At 42.4% G+C, this 26,354-nt stretch overlaps 1 long non-coding RNA gene and 2 gene segments (V, D, J or C); 1 reads left to right on the forward strand and 2 right to left on the reverse strand.

Moving 5' to 3' along the window:
• Positions 1-2,822: 2,822 nt before the first annotated feature.
• Positions 2,823-5,514, reverse strand: LOC101006732. The segment is given in 2 exon segments: positions 2,823-4,920; positions 5,031-5,514. Coding segments are annotated over 2 exon segments (537 nt in total).
• Positions 4,882-24,800, forward strand: LOC108585183. 2 transcript variants are annotated; one of them, XR_001901283.3, is made up of 4 exons: positions 4,882-5,094; positions 15,637-15,850; positions 20,308-20,402; positions 24,461-24,800. It is a non-coding gene; the product is annotated as an uncharacterized LOC108585183 (long non-coding RNA). The 2 variants fall into 2 exon arrangements; XR_001901282.3 differs by lacking the exon at positions 4,882-5,094 and adding an exon at positions 7,966-8,455.
• LOC101022895 lies at positions 10,720-11,875 on the reverse strand. The segment is given in 2 exon segments: positions 10,720-11,388; positions 11,513-11,875. Coding segments are annotated over 2 exon segments (468 nt in total).
• Positions 24,801-26,354: the final 1,554 nt, after the last annotated feature.

A 26,354-nucleotide genomic window follows, 5' to 3' on the forward strand; every position in this document is an offset into this window, starting at 1 on the left:
CTGTTGGGGACTCAGAATGAGTCCAAATGAACTTGGAAGAGATAGTTCACATATCATTATAAGACTTGTGAATGAATGCATGGCAGTATAACTAAAAGAAAACCACGGCCTTTTTCAAAGAGAAGTGTCTTAGAGGGTCATCCCATTCTATCACTGTCAAAGTTTTAAGCTGACCCTGAAGGCAAAGTTTGAGACGTGGGCTTTGGTGAAAGTAGTTTGCTTTGGAAAGGATCTCAGGAATTAGGTATAAGAGAGATGGGAGAATGAAATAGGGAGAGGGGAAACCAGGACAAAGGTACAATGTTGAGTTTGTGCTGGAGCAACAGGAGATGGAATCCATCAGGATTGCTCTGAATTCACACCTTTCTGGGAGCATCACACCTTGCATATCAGACTCAGTATCAAGCAGGAAATGCTGTAAGATGCAACATTTTTCACTTTCTCTTAAGGCACAACTGTTTATGTTACTTTTACCAGTGAATGATCAGACTACTATATCGGCATTTTAGATGACTTTGTGTCTGAATCATAGGTGAATCAGACAAAAGTAATTCGTGTCTGCCTTTGTTACCAGATTGCACAAAGTAAATAACTGCTCGACTAGAGATTTGTCAGAAAATTCATAGGGACCTAAGATTTATTGAGCCTATACTATGTATTAGACTTTGTCTTGTTTACAAGTTTAAAATTTCTGTAAGACATATATTACTGGCCTCAGTTTACAAGTGACAAAACTTAGCTAAATGTTTTTCAAGTCACTGACCCAAGGAATCAGAATATGAACCACTGAGGTCTCCTCATCTCCAAGGACCTTCCTCTTTAGCATGTAGCCTCCCACGTGAAATATGTTATTCAAATGATTTGTGTCAGATGCATTGTTTCTAAAAGGGACATTTGGGTCAATGTTTCCAATGTTGAAGGTATCTTCCTCTACCAAAATGTATAGGGTGGAGTAACTTCAAGCATAGGTTGAAAGTTAGTATGGCCTAGGTGTGAGTCCAAGTTCAATATTTGTTAGCTGTACCTCCTTTAGAAAATTATCTAAATTCTCTAACAGTTTTTTACCTGTAATATGGGAGTGAATTGTTCTCCCTTATGAAGTTCTTAAGAAATTAATTGAAATAATGTACTTCGTATATGATGGCCCAGAGAAAATGGGATTAACAATATTGCTTGTTATTAGCAATCAACAAGGGAATTTTCTGTAAGTTCACATAAAAGAGGTAGAATTAAGTTGGTCTCTGTCCACTGTGTACTTGCATATGCATCTGCAAATGGCACATCGTACACTTGGTAGCTGCTATGCTGATTGTTGTACATGTGCACCCAATGCTCCCCGCAACCCACTCTCACCTCCCTGCCCTGTACTGCCCTGGGCTGTGCCCCTGAAGACTGATTTCAGCAAAGGGTGCTAGCCAAGGTTTTGGCTGGGCTTTCCAATGGCAGACACCAGCTGGACAGTGAAGGGTAGTGAAGAGAGAGTTCAGTATATCTGGGCTTCCCCTTCCTAGCTTCTGGTCCTGAGTTCCTCCCTTTGGAAAACTTTTCTCATTACTTGCATGCACCTCCAGGAACACAGCATTTCCCTCCCACCCCTTTCTCCATAGGCCCAGGAGTTGTACTGGCTTCTCAGTGTGCTGGAAACCCCTGGTCCCTCGAACACTCCTTGTGTCCCTAAGTCTGTTTATCCCTCTGAACACAGTCCTTTGATTAAATTGTTTTCACTTCAGCCTTTTTGAATGTGTCATCTGTTCCACGCCAGAAAACTGACTGATTCAAATGACTCTCATACGTTGTAAATGCATGTATGAATAATTAGGAATATATTATCTTGCCAGACTTTAGACTTCTTAAAGACAAAATGTGTAATTTGAAAAATTACATCTCATTTTCTGTATTCCAAGGAAAATTTTAACATAATAGGTATTCCAGGAATATCTACTGAATAAATTAACAAGCGAACAACAACTAAATGACAACAGCAAAACTATATATATACATGTAATAAATTTTCATGGACAAGTTGACAGAAAATATAAAATTTGTTCTCCTGCTTTCCATTTCTCTGCTGCATAGCTGGGTGTGCTGATGCTTGTCTATTGGCACTGAGTACCCTTAAATGTCCTCCAACAATCTCTCTCTCTCTCTCATTGTAAGAGCTAGAAGACTTGAAAATACATGTCCCAGATTCTCCTGAGAGCAAGTTTCTGAAAACAATTTTGCTTCCCCCAATAAGTTATACTTGTGGAAAAGTTGGAAGCAGAATAAAGACTTTTTAAAATTTTTTTTATTTATTTTTATTTTTTTATTATACTTTAAGTTCTAGGGTACATGTGGATAATGTGCAGGTTTGTTACATATGTATACTTGTGCCATGTTGGCGTGCTGCACCCATCAACTCGTCAGCACCCATCAACTCGTCATTTACATCAGGTATAACTCCCAATGCAATCCCTCCCCCCTCCCCACTCCCTGTAATAGGCCCCGGTGTGTGATGTTCCCCTTCCCGAGTCCAAGTGATCTCATTGTTCAGTTCCCACCTATGAGTGAGAACATGCGGTGTTTGGTTTTCTGTTCTTGTGATAGTTTGCTGAGAATGATGGTTTCCAGCTGCATCCATGTCCCTACAAAGGACACAAACTCATCCTTTTTTATGGCTGCATAGTATTCCATGGTATATATGTGCCACATTTTCTTAATCCAGTCTGTCACTGATGGACATTTGGGTTGATTCCAAGTCTTTGCTATTGTGAATAGTGCTGCAATAAACATACATGTGCATGTGTCTTTAGAGCAGCATGATTTATAATCCTTTGGGTATATACCCAGTAATGGGATGGCTGGGTCATATGGTACTTCTAGTTCTAGATCCTTGTAAACTAGTTCAACCATTATGGAAAACAGTATGGCGATTCCTCAGAATAAAGACTTTTATCTGACAGCAACAGACAGGTGGATTTGCAATGACCTCTGGATACTTTCTTGTGAATCCCCCTCTTGGTCACTGCAAGACCACTGTGACTCTCAGCTGTTTCCAGTAGTCCCTGACCTTGGCAAAAGTAGCAACTTCAGCCTTTCTCATCACTAGTGGTGGATCTGAGGGCAAGCTTCAGCCTTCTGAGAACCTCCCACTTCTCAGCCTTCCAGTGGTTTATAACCACTAATTCCCTGTTTTAACTCCTATTCTCCTTGGAATTCCTAGAGGATTCTGTTTCCTTGACTGAACCCTCTGATGTATTAGAAATGCCCCCTTGTCACTATACGCCTATATTAGGACATATTGTGGCCCCATTCTGTATGGAACTAAGACAGGACACATATTCTCTGGCCAGAAGTTATATGTCCTGGAAGTTGGCAGGCCATAAGCCATAGTAACCACATTCCATAATATGTGACCCTCTTCTACTGCTTGGCTAGTCTTGAGATGGAAGAATAGTGCTTTGCTGTAGCTCCTTGACCAAGGCCCAGGAAACACTATAGAATTTTAGAAGTTTTATTTTGGAGGCATGGAGTCGTAGGTTTGGATCCTGGCTTTGATCCTTAGAAATACGAAATACTGGAGAAGTTCATGAGGCACAACTCTGTATCTATAAAATAGTACACTGAAATCTTCTTCATTTTTAAAGTGGATATACTAATGTCTATCTTTGCATTAAAACACATAAAGTCAGGAGGATCATTTGAGGAGTTTGAGACTAATCTGGACAACATGACAAGGCCTCATCTCTACAAAAAATAAAAATTAAAAAAAATTAGCCAGGCAAGGGGACACGTCACTACAAGGTGATGTTTCCCTGTAGTCATGGCTACTCAAGCAGCTGAGGCAGGAGGATTGCTTGAACCCAGGAGCTCAAGGTTGCAATGAGCCATGATCACACCACTGTACTCCAGTCTGGGTGACAGCGTGAGACCCTGTCTCAAAAAAGAAGACAAAAACACAATGTGCACTGCTATGATTTGACTGTGTTCCTAAATAATTTATATATTGAAAACTTGGTTCCCAATGCAGCAGCATTGAGAGGTAGGTCCTTTGGGAGGTGACTAGGTCTTAAGGACTCTGCCCTCGTGAAGGTTAATCCATTCATGGATTAATGGGTTATAGAGGGAATGGGTAGGTTATCATGAGAGTAGGTCTGTTATAAAAGCCAGTTTGGCCATCTTTCATGACCCCCTCATATGTGATGCCCTGTGCCACCTGAGGACTCTGCAGAGTCCTCACCAGCAAGAAGATCCTCACCAGATGTGAGTCCTTGACCTTTGACTTCCCAGCCTCCAGAGCTGTAAGAAGCAAATTTCATTTATGTATAAAATACCCAGTCTCAGGTATTCTGTATGGCAACAGAAAACACACTAAAACACATGCCCATATGTTGGCGCAGAGTAGGAGCTCCCACCACTTGCTAGGGATTAAAAAGTACTGGCTAAGATGTGAGAACTTCCAGTGGGTCTGGAGCCCACAAGTGCAGGAGCTCAGCAGGACAGGGGAAAATGTTAGAAAAGAACTAGAAGCATCTCTGGGGCTTGGCTAAAGCTGCGTGGCAGCCCCCACTTCCTTCTCCCTGTTACATCCCCAACTGAGACAGGAGGGTTTGGGTACAGAAAGCCAGTAATTCTGCAGGGCTGTGCCTAAGCTGCTGGCACAGAGGTACACAGCTGAGTCCCCCAGCTCCAAGGAGCTCATGTTTAGTTCAGAATGATAGTCACTGAACTGTTGAGCTGAGAATCGATCGGGGATGCTTCCTTTATCTCTCTGCATCTTTTCATAAAACGAAATGAGGAACTGGGGGCCCTGACCTGGGCCCTGCTGGTACCAGTAGACAGTGTCGTGTTCAGGGATAGGATAGCATTGCAGAGTGGCTGTTTCCCTCTTTTCTTTGATCAGGTGCCTTGGGGACTGGGTGACTCCAGCAGCCACTGAACCTGTGGAGGAAGGAGAGAGAAGCTGAAGACTCAGCTCAGGAGAGTTTGATACTTCAGCAACAATCGAACGCTATGGATGCAGGGATGTCCCAGCTGTATTCAGGACTCACCTGCTCCCAGGAGACAAAGCATGACATGGCAGAGGAGCCTGGTGTTCCAGGCAGAGTCAGGCAGGTCAGGACTAAGCATCTCCCTTCTCAGGGTGCTGGTTTCCTGGGATGAGAAAGCAGGGCTTTTGCTCCTCCTCACCATTTTTGGAGGTTTTTACTGTGATGTCACTGTTCTGATGTCATCGTCCTGTAGGCTCCCATAGGCACCCTGTACTCCAGGACTAGCTCAGCTAACTCAGGCTTTCCCCCTTCCTGTCCAGCTTCCTGCAGGGCAGGGGAAGCTAGCTGTGCTGAGCAAGGGGTGGGAGGCAGGCTTCTGGGCAGACAGCCATCCCCAGAGCTTCTGAGATTTTCATCTGAGTCAGATGCTCCTTTGTCTCTGCCCGGCTTGAGTTATCCAGGCTGCCCTGCTGAAACCCTCCCCACACTCCCTGTCAAACTTAGGCACCTAGAGAGGTCACATAAGGCTGCAGTTCATGGCTTCCTGTCATGACAAATACACATGCATATCGGTTGATCTGATAAGGCTATGATTAACTCTTCCTGTGCCAGCACTACCTCCGGTTCATCTAGTAATATCCCTGATACAGAGACGAAATCAAGACTGTCTCCCTTAACCCTCTCTCTCCCAGACAGCGCTATCAGTGGCCCACTCAGTGGATCCACAGTGCCCTCAAGTGGCCAGTGTGTAGTCACTATGATGAAGCGCTAAGGACCCTGACTAGGGAGGCTGGGTGCTTCCAGCTCTTGCTGATTTCAGGTTTACCTGCCTCAAACTCAACTTTTGCACAGGGTAGTGAGGGAGAGGCAAATGTTTTTCTAAACAAGAACCAAAACTTTTACATTTAAATTTAAATTTTAAATTTCATCAAATGATGGTGTAGGAAAGGAGATATCAGCCAGTCATTAGATGCCAGCTGCCATAGGAATGGGGTGAGACCTGGGCAAAGCATTCCCTTCAACCAAAGGTGATTCCTGGAGGCAGCTGACAGTGACCTGCTATCAGTGAAACAACCACCTAAGCTGGAGAAATAAGCACATTAGTCTCATGAAAAGAAACTGCTTACTTTTATATCTTTTATTTTTTTAATACTCTAGTCAATTTTTTGTTTTTAGTGAATTGTCTTCTTTATGATTGATGTGTAGGCATTCTTTATAATATGAATCCAGCCCTTTCTCAGATTACGTTTATTTTTTCTTAATATATTTTGAAGAACTTTTTGGGATTTGCATAAAGAACAATTTGCTTTTTTTATGGTTAGAACATTCTTTTGTCTTTAAGAAATCTTTGCCTACCCCATGATCATGAAGAGAGCTTGCTATGTTTTCTTCCAGAAGCTTTTGGGTTCTAGTTTTTTGATATCTGGGATTTTTTTGTGTCTGTTACTAATTTTTGTTTATGGGAAGGGTCAGCAGTTGTCCTGTAAAGGGTGAGATAATAAATTTTTTAGTTTTGTGCATCATGCGGTATTTGTGTCAACTACTCAACTCTGCCATTGTAGTGCAAGAGCAACCATTGACAATATATACATGAATGACCGGGGCCATGATCCAACAGAACTTCATTTATGTTTACTGAAATTTGAATATCTTATATTTTTATTTTTTACTTCTTTAATTTTTGCTTTTTTAAAATCTTTTAAAAATGTAAAATTATTGTTAGTTTCTGAGCTGTATGAAAACAGACAGAGGCCAAATTTGGCCCCGAGGCCATAGTTTGCCCACATCTGGTTTATGGAGTGAGATAAGGCTAGAGATTCGTTATTTTTCCGTATTATGCCATTTTTCTAGAACTATTTGCTAAAAAGACTATTTTATCCTCTTTTTGCTGTTTTTAGTATTTGATCTGGGAATTACAATATGCATCTTTGACTTATCACAGTTTGCTTGCAAAAATATTCTCCTGTTTAACCATGGGATGTCATAAATGTCCTTTTTTAGGGGAAGAAAATTTCTTATTACTCTGAGTTTGATAACAGTTTTCATCAAGAAAGGATGTTGAATTTTATCAAATGTTTATCTATAGATAACATATAGTTTTCATATTTTTAGTACAGATAAGGGAAATGATATAGTCTGTTCTTTGAAATTTCAGACCAACATTGTGTTACTGAGATAAACCCTACTTGACCATGTTGTACTATCCCTCTTACATATTGTTGGATTCTCTAGGCTGTAATTGTAAAAGGATCATTGAATCTGTGTTCTTGAGAGATAGATAGTAGTAGCTTTCTTGGAATCTCTTAGTCTCATTTTGGTATCAGGGTAGTTCTGGCCTCAGAATGAATAGAAAATTGTCCCCTGTCCTTCAGTTTTCCTCTCAGTCCTGCTTTGGCAGCATCCTACCAACTTTGATATATTTTTATATTTGTTCAGTTTAAAATAACTCTTTTCTTTTGAACATTCTCAAACATTTTATGCATATATAGCAATTTCCTTAAAATAAATGCATTAAACAAAAAACACTCTGAGTCAAGGACTGTTAGCAATTTTAACTCTTTTGATGTTTGTTGCTAAATTACTAGACAAAAAGGATTTTACAATTTACTCTCCCCCCAAAAAAGAAAGGGCTGGGCCAGGCACAGTGGCTCACACCTGTAATCTCAGCACTTTGGGAGGTCGAGCCAGGTGGATCACCTGAGGTCAGGAGTTCGAGACCAGCCTGCCCAACATGATGAAACCCCATCACTGCTAAAAATATAAAAACTAACCAGGTATGGTGGTGGGCGCCTGTAATCCTAGCTACTCAGGAGGCTAAGGCAGGAGAATTGCTCGAACCCAGGAGACGGAGGTTGCAGTGAGCCGACACTGCGCCACTGCACTCCAGCCTCAGTGACAGAGTGACACACTGTCTAAAAAAAAAAAAAAAAAAAAAAAAACTCATTTATCCATTTATCTTCATTCTCACCAGTATTTGGTCAAAAAGAAAAAAAAAATGACCAAAAGATACTATTAATTGTAAATTATCTTTTATCTTTTGATTTATTCTTTGCCTTATGAGTTATTTAGACAACTATTATCTAATTTTGAAATATTTAGGACTTTTCCAGAAATCTTTCTCTTATTGATTTCTAATGAAGTTTCACTGTGACCAGCAAGCACACTTGGTTTGACTTGAATACTTTTAATGCACGGATGCTTATTTTATGGCCCAGAGTACATAGTGCATGCTGGCACACAGTCAGTGCGCACTCCAAGAGAACATGTATTCTGCTACTATTGGATGAAGTGTTCTGTAAACGTCAAGTCAAGTGGGTTGTTGGTGTAGTTCATATCTTCTGTATCCTTACTCGTCTTTGTTTTTGTCAACTCATTAAACCAGTTACTAAAAGAGGGGTATTGAAATCTCTGATTGTAATTGTGGATTTGTCTAATTCTCCTGGCAGTTCTGTTTTTGCCTTGGTATCTTGAAGATCCATTTTCAGGTACATAAGTATTTGATTGTTAAGACCTCTTGATAGACCAATACTTTTGTCATTAGGATATGACTTTCATTATCTCAGATATTCTCTGCTTGAAATTTATTTTGTTTGATATTAACATAACTACTCTAGCTTTCCTTTAATTGGTGTTGGCGTAGTACATCTTTTTCCATACTTTTATTTTATTTTTTTACATTATGAGTCTTTGTAGTATTCTGATAAGCAACATATAGTTGTTTTTTGATAGTATTTAATAATACTCAATAGTACAATCTGTGCTTTTAGATTATTTAGATTTGATGTGATTGTTGATGTGGTTACTTTTGTGTCTATCATCTTCTATTTGTTTTCTATCAATCCCATCGCTTCTATATTCCTTTTTTCTTTTTATGCTGTTTTTTATGGATTATTTGAGCATTTTTATAACTCTGTATTGTGTTGGCTGTGTTTTGTCATCTTGGTGGTTGCTCTGTGATTTTCAGTATGCATCTCTACTTTAACACAGTCTACCTTCAAGTGACTTTACTCAGATTATGGAAACCTTCCAATGATACATGTGTTTATTTATTCCTCACCTGTCTTTATGCTAGTCTTGTTATAGATTTACTTTTGCATATATTAGAATCCCTGCAGTGTGTTGGAATTATTTCAGTGTAAATAACCAATTATCCTTTAAAGAAATTTAAGTTTAAAAATTTGCTTTTGGGACTCTAATTACATATTAAGCTACTTAAAGTCGTCCCTTAGTTTACTGATGACCTCCTCTTATTCTCTGTATTTCATTAAGAATTGTTTATTTCTTCAAGTTTATTAATATTTTATCCTGTAATGTCTCATCTGATGTTAACTTCATCCAGTATATTTTTCATAACAGACATTGTAATTTTTATCTCTAGAAGCTTTGTTTGGACCTCACTATGCCTTTCCCCGTCTCTACAAAGCTTTGAACTTACAGACCAGAGTTACAATAACTGTTTGACTTTCTTTGTCTGCCAATTTGTCATTTCTGACTTGGTTCCTATTAATTAATCCTTCTCTTCGTTATGGATCCTTTTTTCATGCTTCTTTGCAGGTAATTTTTGATTGATGCCAGATATTTTGTATTTTATATTTTTGGGTGGTAGATATTTTTATATTTCTATTAATATTTTTACCTTTGTTCTGCGATGCACTTAAGTCAGTTGGAAACAAACAAAAACAAAAACAAAAATCCCAGCAGTTGTTATCTTTTTCTTGAATAATTTGGCAAGCTGATTTTAAAATGTATATGAAAAAGAGTGTCAAGAGTGCTCAAGAACACTCGATAAAAAGGAACAAAGCTTGAGAAATTATTCTACCGGATATTAAGAATGAGGATGAAGCTGTAGTAAGACAGTGTATTATCAGTGCAAGAACTGACAGAACAGACCAATGTAACAGAATAGAGATCCGAGAAAAAAGGCCACACATGTATAATGACTGACTTATGACAAAAGTGGTATTACAGGGTGATGGCGAAACTCTTACCACTTAACAAATAGTATTGGGTAAATTGAATAATCATTTGGAAGAATAAAACTTGACCTCTTCCTCATATCACCTGCAAAGAATTAATTCCAGTTCAATTGTGAGTCTAAGTGTGAAAAGTGGAAAATATAAAGATTTTAGAAGGAAATATGAGAAAACATGATCATTTTGAAGTAAGCAAGGATTTCCTAAAGTGGACACCAAAATACAAAACACTAACTGAAACAGGAGAAACATGGAATGATTGTCACTTAAGAACTTCTGTTTATCAAGAGAAACTATTAGTAGAGGGAAAAACTAATCTACAGAGAGAGAGAGAAAAAAATTCCATCCAAAACTCTCATATACCTCTCATGGGAATGTAAATTGGTACATCTTCTTTGGAAACCTCAAAGAATCCTACGTGGTTGATATAATTTTATTCAGGTCTTCTTTGAATTGTGTCCTTTTAACACCTTCCCAGGTGGGATTTATCTTATGAAACCAATCTCAATTTGTATTTCTATTTTTTTTAAGTTAGACTGGAGAAGAAGGAAATTAAGCACAGAATGACTACAAGATTTTCAGAAGGAAAAAAGCAATGTATAAACATGAGTTAATATGCATTATTGTGTGTAACAGTTATTTCTGAATAATTGATTTTGATGGAAATTCTTACTAAATATTCCAATTGTCTTCCAAGGGTGGTAGCTGTAAATGGCCTTAACAGTGTTTGCTTTTGGCTTCCCCACTCCTTGGTAGATTGTAGGTCTGAGTTGGTGACCACGTGGTAACAGTAGTTTAATATGAATGTGCTGAAACTTCATAGTTCTATTAGAGAATATGTAGTTAGTCACTATCCCTGAGACTAAGCTCTGTTATATCCTAATTATGGAAATTTGAATTATATACAAGGAATCCCAGAAATCCATAAGCCACAATTATTACTACCTAGTGTTCCCTGTTCCTGTATTTCAGAGGTTATTTTCTGACCTCCTAGTATCAGAAGAACACCTGAAGTTCCAAATGCATTCATTCTCCTTGCTGAGGAAAGAGCAGGGCAGCTCCTTTGTTCAGGGCTTCTGAGAGCTGGAAGGAGAAGTAAGTGCCTGAGTGTTTGTGAACAGCAAGGAGGCGACTGTGCCATGCTGTGGCTAAGCTGCTGGCACAGAGATACACGGCCGAGTCCCCTTGCTCTGTGTGCTGGATCATCAGGGTGGAGATAGATCCCTCAGGCCTCTCTGCAGAGAACCGATCACTGAACAGCCCTGATCTGTCTTGTTGAGCTTCATTCTGGAAGTAAGTCAGAAACTCTGGGCCCTGCCCCAGGGTCTGTCGGTACCAGTAAAGGCGGTTGTGTTCGGAAATTGGAACACACTTGAAAGATACATTCTGTCCCGTCTTTGTGATCTTGTGTCTGGGGTCTTGGGAGACTCCAGCTTCTGCGTGATCTGTGGAGATAGAAGTTGGGAACAGGAGGAAAACAATTGTAGTCTTCACGCACACATACACACACACACGCGCGCACACACACACACAGACACAATGAGATTGCTTGGTATTCTAAGGCCTCACCTGCCCACAGGACACACAGGGCCACCCAGCAGAGGAGCCTGGTGCCCATGACAGGGTCAGGGCAGGATGCGAGCTTTACCAGATCAGGGTCACTGTGAGCAGGAGCAGAGAAGGAGGTACGTCCCTGTCCCCACAGAGCAGTTCCCACAGTGACATCACTGAGCCTCAGGATCACCTGATACTGATTAATTAAGTCTAAGATAGCAGCAACTCTGATGCGCACCACTTTATTATGTACCAGCAAGAAAGAAAATAATTACTGTCACTCATCAGAAACAATAAACAGTGTAACACCGTGAAGCATAGAATTCATGAAAAGTGATAAGTCAGAAGTGGGTTTCCACACACACAGCTTCTGTTAGGTCCGCATTGTTTTCCCCACTCAGCCCTCCAGGGGGTTGCCGCCCACATTCCACCCTCCACCTCTGGGAAGTCTTCTCGCTTCTCTTATTCCTTTCACCTTGTCGGCTGGACGTGCCACCTGGCTGCTTCAACAGCACTTTACACAGAAGATCCCAGTACTGACTGTCAACCTTCCTTGGAGATCTCCTGTTTCTGGCTCTGTTCCTGCATTTTCCTGCCCATCCATGGTCTGGGTAGGAGTGGGAGGTGTTTGGGAAGTGAAGGAGAGAATTGCTGGTCTTTTTCCTGAAAGAGTTTGAATTCACAGCTCAGAGGGGTAAGGGAAGAAATGTTGCCTCCGGCAGGCACCAAGCTAAGTTGGGATCTTCAACTCATTCTAAAGGTTAAAAAAAGAACAATTAAACAGTTCCCCATATGAATGTATTAATCTCAATACTGTTTCTTTTTTGTCTCCACTACTTATCACGACACCTCCTGTGTTTCTAAGTCACCTCTGAAATAAATAAATGTTCCACAGCCTTTAGAAAGAGTCAGAACTGTTTTACCCTTGACATTCTGATGGGAGTAGTACAATTAAAAAATAGGGAGTTGAATTAATCCTTGGGGTTCCTAACAGTCTGTATTATGAGCAATTAATTTCTCATTTTCATTCCTAACTTAACTCTCAAAACTCCATGGGCACCGTCTTTCATGTGAGGGACAATAGTCACAATTCCTCTCACTGCAGGCAAGTTAGACCCAGATTTGAGAAGATCCTGCAAAGTGGAGGAAAAGTTTGAAGCAAAGCAGAGGAGATGGTTGAGCAAGGTCTTTGCTGCTGGCAAAAGGAGACCCACAGAATCCCACGCCCCTAGGGGACATGTGTCCAGCTTATGGAGTGAGATGTTTGGTTGACCAGCTTGGAAAATGCCATTGTACCTTCAATCTCAGAAGTGCTACATCACAATAGTATAAAATTCATGCTGGTGCATTTCCAGCTGACATTGCTTCCCATAGATGATGCCAAAAGTAGCATGTATTCACACCTGTTTCTGCTCTATCCCCGTTACCTGCTTTCAAGAGGTCTGTGTGAGCACAGGGTCATGAATGGAGATAGAACCTGGAGCTAGGACCTATGAGGCTGTATAGGGAATGTTTGGAATTGAGGCACAGCAGTTGCAGGGACAGGGATTTCCCAAAAAGGTTTCTTGAGCCACCTGCTTCCAGGAGGCAAAGCACAATTGAGCAGAGGAACGTGGAATCCCCTCATGCTCTGAAAGGGAAATTGTTGTTTTTAACACAGACCCCGTATGTTTTCAAAATACATGGTTCCTCTGGCAAGGCTTGGCATACTTAGAGCTGAGATTCCCCCAGGTGCATCCAGTACACACTTAGTTTTGAGAAACCAAGGCATGTCCAGCACCCAGGAGAAGAGCCTGGATCCCATGGGAGACTGAGCAGGTAGAGGCCGTTCGGAGCTCTGGTGCTGCAAGAGGCCAGGATCTGTCATGAACCTGTGCCTGGCAAGTGTGTGTCTGTGGTGGTGCTGTTGCTGCTCATGTCACAGTTCACAGATCTCCCTGGCATGGTTCAAGGTCCCTTTTCTTCCCACCCAGTCAGTTTTCTCCTGCACTGACTCCTACACAGCAAGGGGTACAGAGCTGAGAGAAGCTGGATTCAGAGTAGATCCCTATTCTCACAGGTTTTCTGGTGGTTCTCTGAATTGTGCTGCCTGACCTGCCTCTAGGTGTGGATCTGGGATGGGGATGGGAATGGGGATGGGAAGACCCCCTAGGTGTCCATCATAGCACATCTTCCTCTGTAGCTAACAAAGAATCAGAGACCTTTGCCTACTGGATTTTAATCCTGTTCAAAGGTCTTCACAGGTCTGAAACCACCTGCACATCCTGTAATAGTGAGGGTTTATGTTTTCAGAGTTATATTTTCAGGGTTTGTAAGGTGGACTTCTTATTTTAGATATATGAGTGTATATATGAATATATTTTAACATCTCACATTCAATACCGATTCACAGTGTGGGTCATTACCTGTCATTTGTCTAGAAAGCTTTCTCATTCCTTGATCAAGCTGCATGGTGTAATCATGACTCTCCCAGTTGTCAAATCTTGACCTTCCTTCCATAGGGGCTGGGGGCTACCTGGGATTTGATCCCTGTATGTACTTGTATATCTAAAATACTCTTCACTCAACCCTACTGCTTCACTTAACAGTTCTCCCTCTCCCTACCCCTTCTACTCCTGATCATTCTGCTCATTCCATGACCAATAATACTTCAACGGTACTCAAGTAATAGAGTAACTTTAACCCTAACCCCCATAAGAATGGACCCACACATCAAGCCAATATTGGAAGTAAAACTTCACTTTAAAAAGCACCTAAAGAAAATGACCAAATGGCCCAGATTTTGCAAACTGCCAACACACTAAGTCCATCTTTGCTCTGTAGCACCAGCAAATTGTACCTGAAGGTGAGTCACTGCCACCATCTTCTGGGAGAAATTTGACTTGTGATTCCTCCAGGGTTTCATAAGCTTTCCCCTGGGATTTCTCTTTGTCTATTTCCTGAGCTCATCACCTTCTCCTAGACCCAGCCAACACCCTTTCACCCTTTCACCTCTCAACTTGCCAACAAGTTAGAGACTCTTAGAGTAGAAAAGGCCTTAGAAATAATCTTGTTTCCATTTCCAGGTGTGCTTTGGAAGGTGGACTTGTTACTAACACAGCTATTTGTCGTTCATTTCCAAAGAAATCACTCCCTCAGGTGTGCATCTGTGCTGAGACCTAAAAAATCCATTAGGAGAAGGAAGAGGGTTGCATCACAGCTGCACAGCTTAGAATTTGATATAACATGTCCTTTGTCTTCGACAGCCTGCGGCCACTCTGCCGTCTTCCCAACTGTCCCTCCCCACTGCCTGCGCTTCCTTTTCTGTGATTCAAAGAAAATAAGATTTACCCAATTTTAGAATGCAGGAACATTTGCCAATTTCTGCCCCATGAGAGTCTCTCTTTGAACTCTGAGATATTTATTAAACTGTGACTCCATTGGCCGTGCCATTTTTCCCTTCGTCACCAGCCTTCAAAAAGCAAAGGAGATGTATAGGTGTTCACTTAACCTTGAAAATAAATTATCCCACCTTCCAACTACTTAAAAGAAAAACTGACTAAAATCAGATGGGATTCTAGTTAACATTGTTTTCCTCTACATTTAGTGTATGGAAAGTGACCACTTAGTTGCTTCTCCATCCCTCATTTTAACAACTCTTCACAGAGCTCCCTGGCTTAGTTTATCCACATTGATGTCTCTTCTACATCTTGTGAAGGGAATAATTTTTTTCAAAGCTCTGATCTTCTGGTTCCAGACCAATAACCACTTACCTGGCTAGTACCTCCCCACTGCCAACACCATGATACTTGTACCTGCAGTGCTGTAGGGTACACAGACCGCCCTACCCCTGGTGTCCAATTTGAAAAAAAACCCGGATGGTTCTGGACTTCCCCTCCCTCAAACTCCAGTGACCCCTCTATCAATCCCACACAGAAGCTAGCTGACTGTCCTTCATCTGGCTCCAACATTTATTAGCTCGGAGACCATGGGCAAGGCCATTCATTACCATTCCTGGACTTTAACCTCATTTGGCCTCATCTATAAAACAAGACTAACATTCCCTTCAATGCTTTATGAGGATTAACTGAGATACTGTGTAGTCTCTGGTAGGTTTGATAAATGTCTATCCTTTTATCCCTTCCTGTCTCCTCATGCAGGAGAAACCAATGGAGCTCTCAGACCTGCCAGGACTATGAGTGATGGAAAAGCTGGAATCATCAACTCAGTGCTGGAGTGAGGAGAACCAGGAAGCATAAATAGGCCATTCAGTCACTTTAGAAAAGATCTAGCAGAATTTAGGAGTCAGAAAATAGAGCACGAATGTACCTGTCTACCCTCATTATGCAATATGAAGCAGCTAATAGGAGCAAGGTAGGTCTATATCAACCAATCTGGAACAATAAAGACCAAGGTATATTAACAGAAGAGTATGCATGTGACAGGTAAAGTGTACAGGTGAACCCATTTTCTGTAGGTGTACTTGGATAGAAAGTTATGCATGAACACAGAAAAGAGGGGTGAAAAGAAGCAAACCAGAGCGTTAATATTGGTTACCAATGGAAGGTGGGATTGGATTTGAGAGCATTATTGAAATCTTCTTTATATGTTATTTAATTTGTTTATTTAAAAATCTTCACCACATACAAGCTTTAAGTTACACCTTTCATCTGGTGTCAGACTTTGTAGTTTCTAAATGGGCAAAGTATAGAGAGTTTCTGTTTATGGAACCCCCTATAGAGGCCCATTTTTTGTAATAAACCGAGGATAAAGTAAAAGCGTGCAAGCTCCTGGTGAACACAACCAGTCTCTGACTGCTGAGAAGGGTGAGCATCGAGGTCGATACATTTGATGGTGAGGTTGGTTTGTGCTGATTATGAACTAATAAGGCTTCTACCCCTGAAAGTCTGATCACCACAGGGAAGTGGAGGATCTCACCCCTTGTTCTAGAACAGGCTTTGAATAGCCCCCTGATTGGAAAAGGAAGAGAAATGAGCACCCTCTAGTGCCTACATTTCCAAACTCAGTGAGAGCTCGTTTTACATTTTTCAAGCTTATGTTTCTGATCCAATTAGTAGTAGTATTATGATGTCGATTGTAATGATATTCCAGCATTTATTAACAGCACACAGCTTTCTCAAATGCAGCTTTAGTGAGTGGGTGGAAGAAAATACTGCCCTAGGAAAGATGTTCTGACTTTGGTCTGCATAAGGTTCAATTATTTAAAATAGCTACTCTATTTTTGGTCTTTATTGCCTAAGAGGTAAAACTTCATTCGTCTTTAAAACTTGGATGCAAATCATTCTGGCAAAATTGGGGCTTCCTTCTATCTGTGGGCCATCCTTAGTGACTATATATTTGATTATTTCCACCCAGGATGGCTCTCACAATTCCTCAAGAACTAATACATAGCCCTGCTCTGTAAATGGAGCCTCTGTCTCACAACCAGCCTTTCCTGACTGGCAAAGGAGGGGAACAAACAAAGGTCTCTGCTCAGTGCCCTGCACCAAAATCAGGTGTGGGCTGGAGGAAGCTGGTGGCCATGAGCTCTATGTCTCTGGCATTGCCCACCAATTCATGGAAATGGACACCCATAATATGGCTCAGTGTATCAGGCACTGTGGCCTCAAAGCCACCCAAAGGGATATTTGTGCCTTGGAAAAACTCTTCCTAAGAGAATGGGGAAGTCAATTGTTTTCTTCTCCATCACCTTTTAATGCCAGTGTTTGATATTATGTTTCTAATCACTCTCTCAGAGTGATTAGGTGCCCTGTGTCTGTGAGACTCCCAAATCCAGGACACCTGTGAGGGAAGGAGATTGAATGAGGAGATAAGCCAGGAGGGCGATGGGCAGATAGGAAATTTAGTCGTGTAGAAAGGCTTGGGATCCAGTGACTCATCCATGACAGGGATTTCTCATCTGTTTCCAGGACTCATTTGATCTTAGGAGGTGAAGGGATAGAGGGTCCCATTTAATGCTTACAGACTTCTGGAACAGTCTATGTGGGAACTCAGAGGGCCTTTCAATATCTGTTCTTTATTCTTTCAAGATTGATCAGTGGCACCTGGAACCACTGTTGGTCCTGATAATAAAATGAGGAACAAAACATCCACAATTTGTAAAATGATGCATTTTACAGTCTAGAATGCAAGAGAAGTGTCAAATAGTCACACAGAGTCAGGGAAAATGACTATGGTGCTAAATCTAAGAATATTAATGCATATTATAAGCTGTGAGCATTTACAATAAGGAGGTGCAGCCTAGGAAAACTGTTGAAGGAGTGTTTCTCTAGAGATGGTGGTAGCTAAACTGAGATTTGGAGAAAGAATAAAAAAGAAGAGACTTGTGATGACCCAGAGGTTACAGCATGTAGTGGAAAGGCCTTTGGTGGGAGGAGCATGACGCATGAGGAATGGCCTGAACTGAGGCATCTGTGATTGACATGGTGATGAGGGTGCAGACGAAGGCGAGGACAGCTGGAAGCAGACATCACATGGAGGAGGCTGAGGACTGATATGAGAGTGATGTGGGGAAGATGGAGTTGTGAAGGCCGACAGGGAAAAGAACATAGATTTGTGTTGTCAATGCTGTCTGCAAATACACAATTTCAAATGAACTTTCGTTTCTGAGAGCAACTGAGTAAGAGGACTTCTGAGGTCAGAGCTGTAGGAGGGGCCTGGAAGAGAGGCTGCCTCTGCTCACATCACGGTGACGTGCGTTCCCCCATCCAGCTGAGACTGGCCTGGGAGAGCTGCTCAGAAATCTGAGGGCCCCAGCCTGGGCAGTATCGGGGAAACTCCTATGGGACAATGTCTTCCACTGCCTGGATCATGGTCTCGTGAAGACAAGGCCACCTGTATCTTCCACTGAGTTCTGTGTGCAGAGCAAGGTGGCTGTGGGGAGGAGGCTGGTGCAAGAGGGCATAGAGGTCTGGGAGAGGCTGTGGGACACCAAGGCCACCTATTTGGCTTTGAGAGAAAGGCACAGACCCTCAGGGATTTCTCTGTAGTGTGTGCTGGGATGAATCAGCTGTGCACCAGCTTCAGCTCCTATCAATGCCTACACATGTAGTTACGGATGACAGTCTCACGCATCTCCGTGCCACTTCATGTCTTGCCTTTGTTCTCTGGTATCTTGGGATCTGGTTGTCCCAGCTTCTGTAAAGTCTATGAAAGAAGGAAGTTAAGTGTCCAAGGAGGGACTCCAATAATGTAGACCTGAGGTAAAGGCTTAGGCTAGGATGTGGTTAGACAAGAAAGAGGATTTAGGGGCAGAAGGCCGCACCACTGAGGAGTCTGGTGGTCATGGCAGGGTCAGGGAAAAATAGGCCAATAGTGGGGAGTTTTTACAACTTGTGTGTTGGGGTCATAATTCCTGGATGTCAGTAGAGTCAACTGGTGATTCCACTGCCCCTGCCAGCCAGTGACTCTGTCCTCTGCTTGCTATTCCTCCCTCTACCTGCTGCAACCTTCACCCTAGAGTCAAGTCATAAACCTTCACCCATTTGGTCTCTGCTTCTGGCTGCCTTTCTTCTACAAGACAACAGACTGACAAGGGTCATGATCATTTGTCCTCCACCTACCATCAGCTCCTCCTACCATCACCTACCATCAGCTCCCAGTGTCCACTTTAGGGCTCTGTTTGACACGCTATTTCTTCTTCACTGAACATGTGTGCTTCCCTCCCATTCCTAGGTCTCTATCTTATTTCTTACATAAGATATATTTCAGGTACATTTATTCTTCGTGGGGAAAATCCAAAATTAAATTTTACCAGAGTAAATTGAGAAAACTATGCTTAGACATTTATATGAGAAAGCGCTTTTTGTCTACACACGAAAAAATTGTTATTTTGTTGCATTAAATTATATTCTTGTGCATCAAAAAACACCATAAAAATTAAAATATAAGTTGTAGACTGGGGAAAGACATGGGGAATGCATATAAATGATTGTTAAAAAGTGTGAAATTTAACATTCCTCAAAGTTGCTAATGAAGAGGCCTTAGTAGTGACCCCTGAAGACAACTGAATCTCTACTGCGGCCCTGCTGGTCACTAGGGGACAGTATGAGGGCTCTGACTTACTGACCAGGATGCAGAAGGTGATGATGGAGCAGGGGAGTAAGTGGAAAATGTATGGACTAGTTTGTTTCCTACTTCTGGTCCTTACAAGCCAGGAGACACGGGAAAATGACTCAATGTCCCTGAGCCTTCCATCTATACAGGAAGAATAAGAATGTTTGATGTGCAAGACTGTTGAAAAGCTCTAAGCTATATAACAAATGCAAAGAATCAAGCACACATCTGGGACTCCGCAGTCACTCTTGTTCTGAAGTTACCCAGGAAGTGACAAGCTGCAAGAGGATGCAGCAGAGAAGCGGGCACTCTCAGAGCACAGGAAACCTGGGCTCTGTTGGTTGGGAGAGCTTCATGCTCGGTAGGACACAAGACATGCCTTCCAAACAACTGAAAGCTTCCCTTAAAGGAGTGGAACCCGGGTGGGGCCTGCAGCTCTCAAGTGAAAGCTAAGGCAGGAAGTTTATATACAGAATGTCAGTGACTCTGCCAGGCTGTGCCAAGCTGCTGGCACAGAGATACAGGGCCGAGTCCCCCAGCAACAAGGCGCTCACATTCAGCTCAGAGCTATAGTTAGGGAACTGGTGACCTGAGAATCGTTCAGGGAAGTTTCCTCTGCCTCTGTCTTCCCCCCGATAATACTGAAATATCAACTGGGGCCCCTGACCGAGTGCCTGTTGGTACCAGTACACAGTGTTGTGCCCAGAGATAGGAGAGCATCTCAGAGTCACTTGCTGTCCTCTTGTTTTGATCAGGTGCGTGGGACTTTGGGCGACTCCAGCGATCACTGGGCCTGTGGGAAAAGGAGATGGAGGATGATCCAGAAGACAGCCTGGAGACCCTCCCCAAGGTAAAGTGGAAGACACAGGGGTGGGAAAGCTGAGAATGGGGCTGCTGTCCAGTGCACAGGACTCACCTGCTCCCAGGAGACAAAGCAGCGCCCAGCAGAGGAGCCCGGGGCCCATGACACAGTGGGGCAGGCAGCACTGCACCTGATGCAGGGCTTGGTTCTCCTGGGGAAGAGCTGAGTGAGTTCTGGGCCTTGATTTCCTGATGGGAGGGGTATCCTGTGATGTCACTGTCCTGTGTCCTCCCCACACAGGCTTCCTTAGGTCTAGTGCTCCACGGACCCTGGACTCTACCTGTCCTGCAGAGCTGGAGGGATGGGTGAAGGCAGAAGCTTCTGTGATGATACAGTTGATCCTCTGCCTACACCTCCCCACTCACAGGCTGCCTCATCACCCTCTCACCTTCCTCCCACCTAGTGCTGCAGTGCTCCATGCTAGAGCTCACACACCTGCCCATCAGCAGAGCTGCCCATCAGCAGAGGGTGAGGAGCCTGTGATTAAACCTCAGGTTCCAGCTCTTCCTGACTGTCCTCACATCATCTCTCTGATGCTAGATTCACACCAATGTTTCTTATCATATTTTCCTGTCCCAGGCAACATTCCCAGCCCCTTTCCTGAGTGGCCAGCGGTGCAGAGTCCCCAATATCAGGTCCATCTGATCAGATCCAAAGCAGACCTGGGTTGTCTGTAAATTATCAAGAGTACAGTTTCCCCAGAAATTATTCTGGGGCCTCATCAGCTCACAGCACAGACCTAACCAGCTTGGGACTCAGCATCCTCAAGGCCATCCTATATGTAGTGCTCTGGACAGTTTATGTTAATCCCTCCAGATCCACCCTGCCTTCAGAAGCTGACCCCAGTGTATCATGTTAACTGTCTCCCCTTTTCTCTAACTCTAGAGTGAGTTTGGCTTATGGGAGACAGGACAGCAGAGGGAGGTAGGGTCACCATCTGTGCTGGTTTGCAAAATCTATTCCCTTGGCTCCCTTCTTGCTGGGTTAACTTTCCTGGTGCCTGAAAGTAGTCACACAGGAGCCTGAATGCTTAGCCGCTTAGATACTTCTTTCAGCAGATATCCTAGCAAATGGGTCATAATTTTTTTATTCCATAAAGTCCTAGAACAGGACATAATTTTGCCAAGGTTTTTGCTACTTACAAGGATGGCATTTACTTCAATTTCCAATACCTTGTTCCTCATTTCACCCTGAGCTTTCACCAGAATTGTCCTTCATGCTCTATTTTCAGCAGTCTAGGCTTTTGCTAGTCTACTTCTCCGCATTCTTCCAACCTCTATCCATTACCCGTTTGCCATTAACCAAAACTGTTTCCACATTTTCAGGTACTTGTCATAGCAACAGCCTCACTCTCAGCACCATGTTTGCTTTCAATTTCTTTCCTACTGCTATAGAGAAATTCCACAGACTGGGTAATTTATAAAGACAACAGAATTATTTGGCTTATAGATCTGGAGAGTGGGAAGTCCAAGATCAAAGGGCTATAACTGATGAGGGCCTCCTGCTGTTATCAAAGGCAGTAGGAAGGGGAAGCAAGCACCGAAGTCAGAGGAAATGACCGAATTCATCCTTTTTATCAGAAAACCATTCCCAAGACCACGAATTCGCTCCCACAGTAAGGGCATTGATCTCTTTCTGAGGGCAGATCCCTCATGACCTAGTCATAACTGTCCCACCTCCCAATACCATCACATTGACAAATTTCAACATGAGCTTTCTTGGGGACATGGAAGTGTAGCACACACATCTACACTGAGTCAGTATTTCCACTCTTATGTCTATACTTAAAAGAAAATTTAAAAAAAGAATGCGTATGTCCACAAGAAAGAATTCCACAAGAATGTTCACAACAACTTTATTCCTAATAGTTGAAGACAGGAGTAACGTGGATCTCCATCAACAGGAGCATGGATCAACAAGCTGTGGTGTATTTATGCCATGGAATATTAGTCATAAGAGAGAATGACCTACTGATACACCAATATGAATACACTTCAGAAATGCTAATTTTGGAGGAAAATAACTCAATAAAAATGGTATATGATTCCATTTATATGGAGTTCAGGAACAGACCAACCTAGTCAATGGTAATTAAAATAAGAAAAGTTCTGGCCAGGCGCAGTGGCTCATGCCTGTAATCCCAAAAATTTGGGAGGCTGAGGCGGGCAGATCATGAGGTCAGGAGTTCGAGACCATCGTGGCTAACATGGTGAAACCCTGTCTCTACTAAAAATAGAAAAAATTAGCCGGGTGTGGTGGGCATCTGTAGTCCCAGCTACTCCAGAGGCTGAGGCAAGAGAACGGTGTGAACCTGGGAGGCGGAGCTTGCAGTGAGCTGAGATCACGCCACTGCACTCAAGCCTGGGCTATAGAGTGAGAGTTGGTCTCTAAATAAATAAAGAAATAAATAAGAAAAGTTTTTATTTCTGGGATAGAAATTGATTGGAAAGGAGCATGATGACACTTTCCTGCACGACGGAAATTTTTTCATAATCATTTCAGTTACTGTTGCACTGGCATATGCATTTGTCAAAATGTACCAGGATGTCCTTGTATTAATATTTCTGTTTTACTCTCTATTGTGCTTTCATAAAAGGTATTACTAAAAAGTAAACAGCTAAATTGCATAAAATATGGGAGTCATTTACAAATGTATGTTTGTATTCTGTATAGCCCAATTTTAAAATGAATCACACAAAAATGAGAAAAGACAGGAACACACCTATCTGTGTAAGTTATGGAGAATGTGAATAGTGCTTGGTGACTGAAGTGGCAACATTGAAATTTGGCATCAAAATCAGCTCAACTGCTGAGTGGGCTGAAAAACAACTAGGACCAAAATCAAGGAAAGCTGTAGACAAACAAAAACTTTAAAAAATATCTTCATATGCTGTTGAAATCATTCTGAGAACCATGAGCTGCTACAAATTTCATAACTTGGAAAATTGGGCATTCATCAGTCTCACAATTGAGACTTTCCTTTCATTTTTGCTTTGAACAGATTGGCCAATTTTTGAATTGATTTTTTTGCCAAGCAAGAAGCTTACTCTCCTCTTTGTGAGTGGGGTCCTGGGTGACCTGGGCCTCCCCCTTTGGCAGCCTCACAGAGGGGAGTTGGGCACAGCACAGACACATGGGCTTCCCTGCACATGTGGTTTGCACTCCCTGTAAAGCCCAGCTGTGGACCTCACAGTCCTGTAGTTAATGGATCCAAACTAAAGAAACCTTGCTTTCAGCTTCACCTGTTAGTGCTAAAGAGGTGTTGGCTTTACCTGTTAGTGCTAAAGAGGCGTCAGCTTTACCTGTTAGTGCTAAAGAGGGATACAGGCTGGATAAAAATAAAAAGTTTGTTCAATATTATTCTGTAATATTTAACAAGAAAATCAATTGAGGAGTTAATGGATTTTCATCCAAGCCAAAGTCATGATAATAGCTGAATTCCTTCCTTAATCTACACTGATAGGACTCAAACACTGCTCTATGCCCACAAGTACTTAGTACAGACTTATGTATAGTCTCTTTTGTATAATTCTACTACTCTGTTATCTTCAGGTCTAACGCCACAGTTTGCTGCATCTACTAACATTTTCCTTCAATAGTTTGTTTACCTAGGTGTTTCAGAAATTGTTATCAATATTTTTTGTCCTCCAGAGAACACATGCTCTGTGCCCAATGGAATCTCAGCCAAGGTGATGTTATCAGTAAGACTTATGAAGTTGTAGAATCCCAGAACACTCAACAGGTTAAAGCTGTCACCTGCTGAGACCTGCAGAGAGGATGAGGTGCAGCAGAGATGCACTGGGATCAGGGCACAACCCACCCTTCACCTGTCCCTTTTCCTCTGAGGCAGTTGCTCCTCTGTCTACACCTGCCCCGACACCAAGGCTGCCTGGCCAACATTCTTCAACTGTAGATCTCATTAAAGATTAGAGGGACTTCCCACCTCTTGTACAGCTGTAGGTAGCCTGGCAATAACTGAAAACTGCTGCAACATCTGCATAATATTGGATCCAAGCCCTAATTTTTCTTAACCCTTTCCCTCCTAGGCTGCTCTCCCAGAATCCCCAGAGCCCTTCAGATCCCAGTGGACCACAGTGACATCTTGTGGCCAATAAGTGAAGTTTCATCATTGTTTATTCTGCAGTGGCCCAAGGAATGCTGGGAAGTGTCTGCAGAGTGAGCTGGAAAAATATTCCAGAAGTGCCATCCCGCACGTTTTATGAGCAGCTTCCCTAAACCCTAATTCCAACATTAGTTCTAACCCTAACTATTGCTTTGAGTTACCAATCTTAATATCCCACCCTCATGCTGAATAACTCTTATCACATAGCTCCAGTTAGAGTCTAACTTTTTCTCCCTTAAAACTACCATCTAGAGAAAGAGGAACAGAATGAGAGGAATGAAAGAAAGTAGTATTTGGTTTTAAATAGTAAGAAAACACGGACACTGAAGCACAAAGAGATTATTTAATCTGAATCACTAAACAAAAACATCCTCCAAAAATGACAATGTTACCCCAACAGTATAGATCAGCAAAAGGTGAAGTCAAATGTCTAATTAATAAAAAGTAAAATTGAAATATATAAAATGAGACCTCTTACAAGGCAATAAGCAATGGTGGCGGGAGCAGTACCTGATGCAGAAAATAAGGATGGATATAGCTAAGACTAGCAAAGGGGTTGTTTCAGGAAATGATCAGCTTCTACAATGCGCATCCACTGATCTGAGCAGCAAACAGGGAAGAGATGATTCTGGCCAAGGCAGAGGAACAGCGGGAGATGAGAATACGCTGGTGCAAAATAGTGTCATAAGGACGCAAATCAGCCTGGGGACTGTGGATTAGATGACTTTACTTTCTCCTGTCTCCTGTGACAGCTGAACTAGGCCATTTTCCTCTCCAAGGATTTGTTCCTGCACCCTGAGTTAGATGCCCCTGGGATTTGCTCCTCCTCAGCTTCCCATGGATGAACTCCCTCTCCCTCCTTGTTGAGCACAGTCTGAAGGAGAGGTCATCTCTCCCTCCCCTTCAATCCCACAGAATTGGGGATTGGCACAGACTTCTCCATTGGCATCGATCTCTCTCATCGCATGCTCACATGCCTCCTAACTATGCCTTTTCATTTCCACTAGACTGAAAGTTAGATGTGGGCAATGAAACATAACACCTTTATCATAGGATGCACAAGTGACTGCTTTCAAAATTCTTGCGGTTTTTTTCACTGCCTTGGGTTATAGCTGAACAGGAAAAAAAAGGCACAATTTCTTAATGTGGCTTAACCACAAAAACCTTCCTAAGTGCCAAAAACAATAGAACTACCAAGGGATTGCTCTCCTCATTGGTGAGATGGCAAAATAAAACAACGAAGAAAATTTTGTCAAATACTTTAAAGGAGACCCAGAATTTCAGTCCCTCTTATACAAACATTATTTTACGGTCTCCTTCTAACTAAGAGACAGGCAGAGCCATTCCCGTGCCCTGCACCTGGCAGGAAAGCCCTGCTGGAGTCTGTGGGGAGCTGGCGAGGATGAACCTTGGTGATTCCGCCCCCAGAGCAGGGATTCTCAGGGAGCTCTGGACAACATCCAGGGACTCAGATGGAGAGTGGCCATACTCAGTCTTGGAGTGGAGAATACTTATATTGTGATCCTTCTGACCTCTCAGCCTAAAGTAAAAGCAGAGTCATTCCTGACTGTTGTGGAACTGCTTAGTTTCCAAAGCAAAAAAGTCCTTGTTTCAGGGTCTGTTGGTGACACAGAAGAATAGCGGGGCTGTACGTGGTTCACAACCTAGAGTTGCTGCTTGGCCATCTCTGTTCCCAATGACTCCAGCATCTGAATATTCCATGTGAGGAAAGATAATTTGTAAATAATGAACTGGTTCAGGGATACCTTTAGGGACATTCAAGATGGTTATCATGTTCTAGATTCACATGCTTGTAG

The sequence above is a fragment of the Papio anubis genome, chromosome 4, assembly GCF_008728515.1.
Source record: "Papio anubis isolate 15944 chromosome 4, Panubis1.0, whole genome shotgun sequence".
NCBI lineage: Eukaryota > Metazoa > Chordata > Mammalia > Primates > Cercopithecidae > Papio > Papio anubis.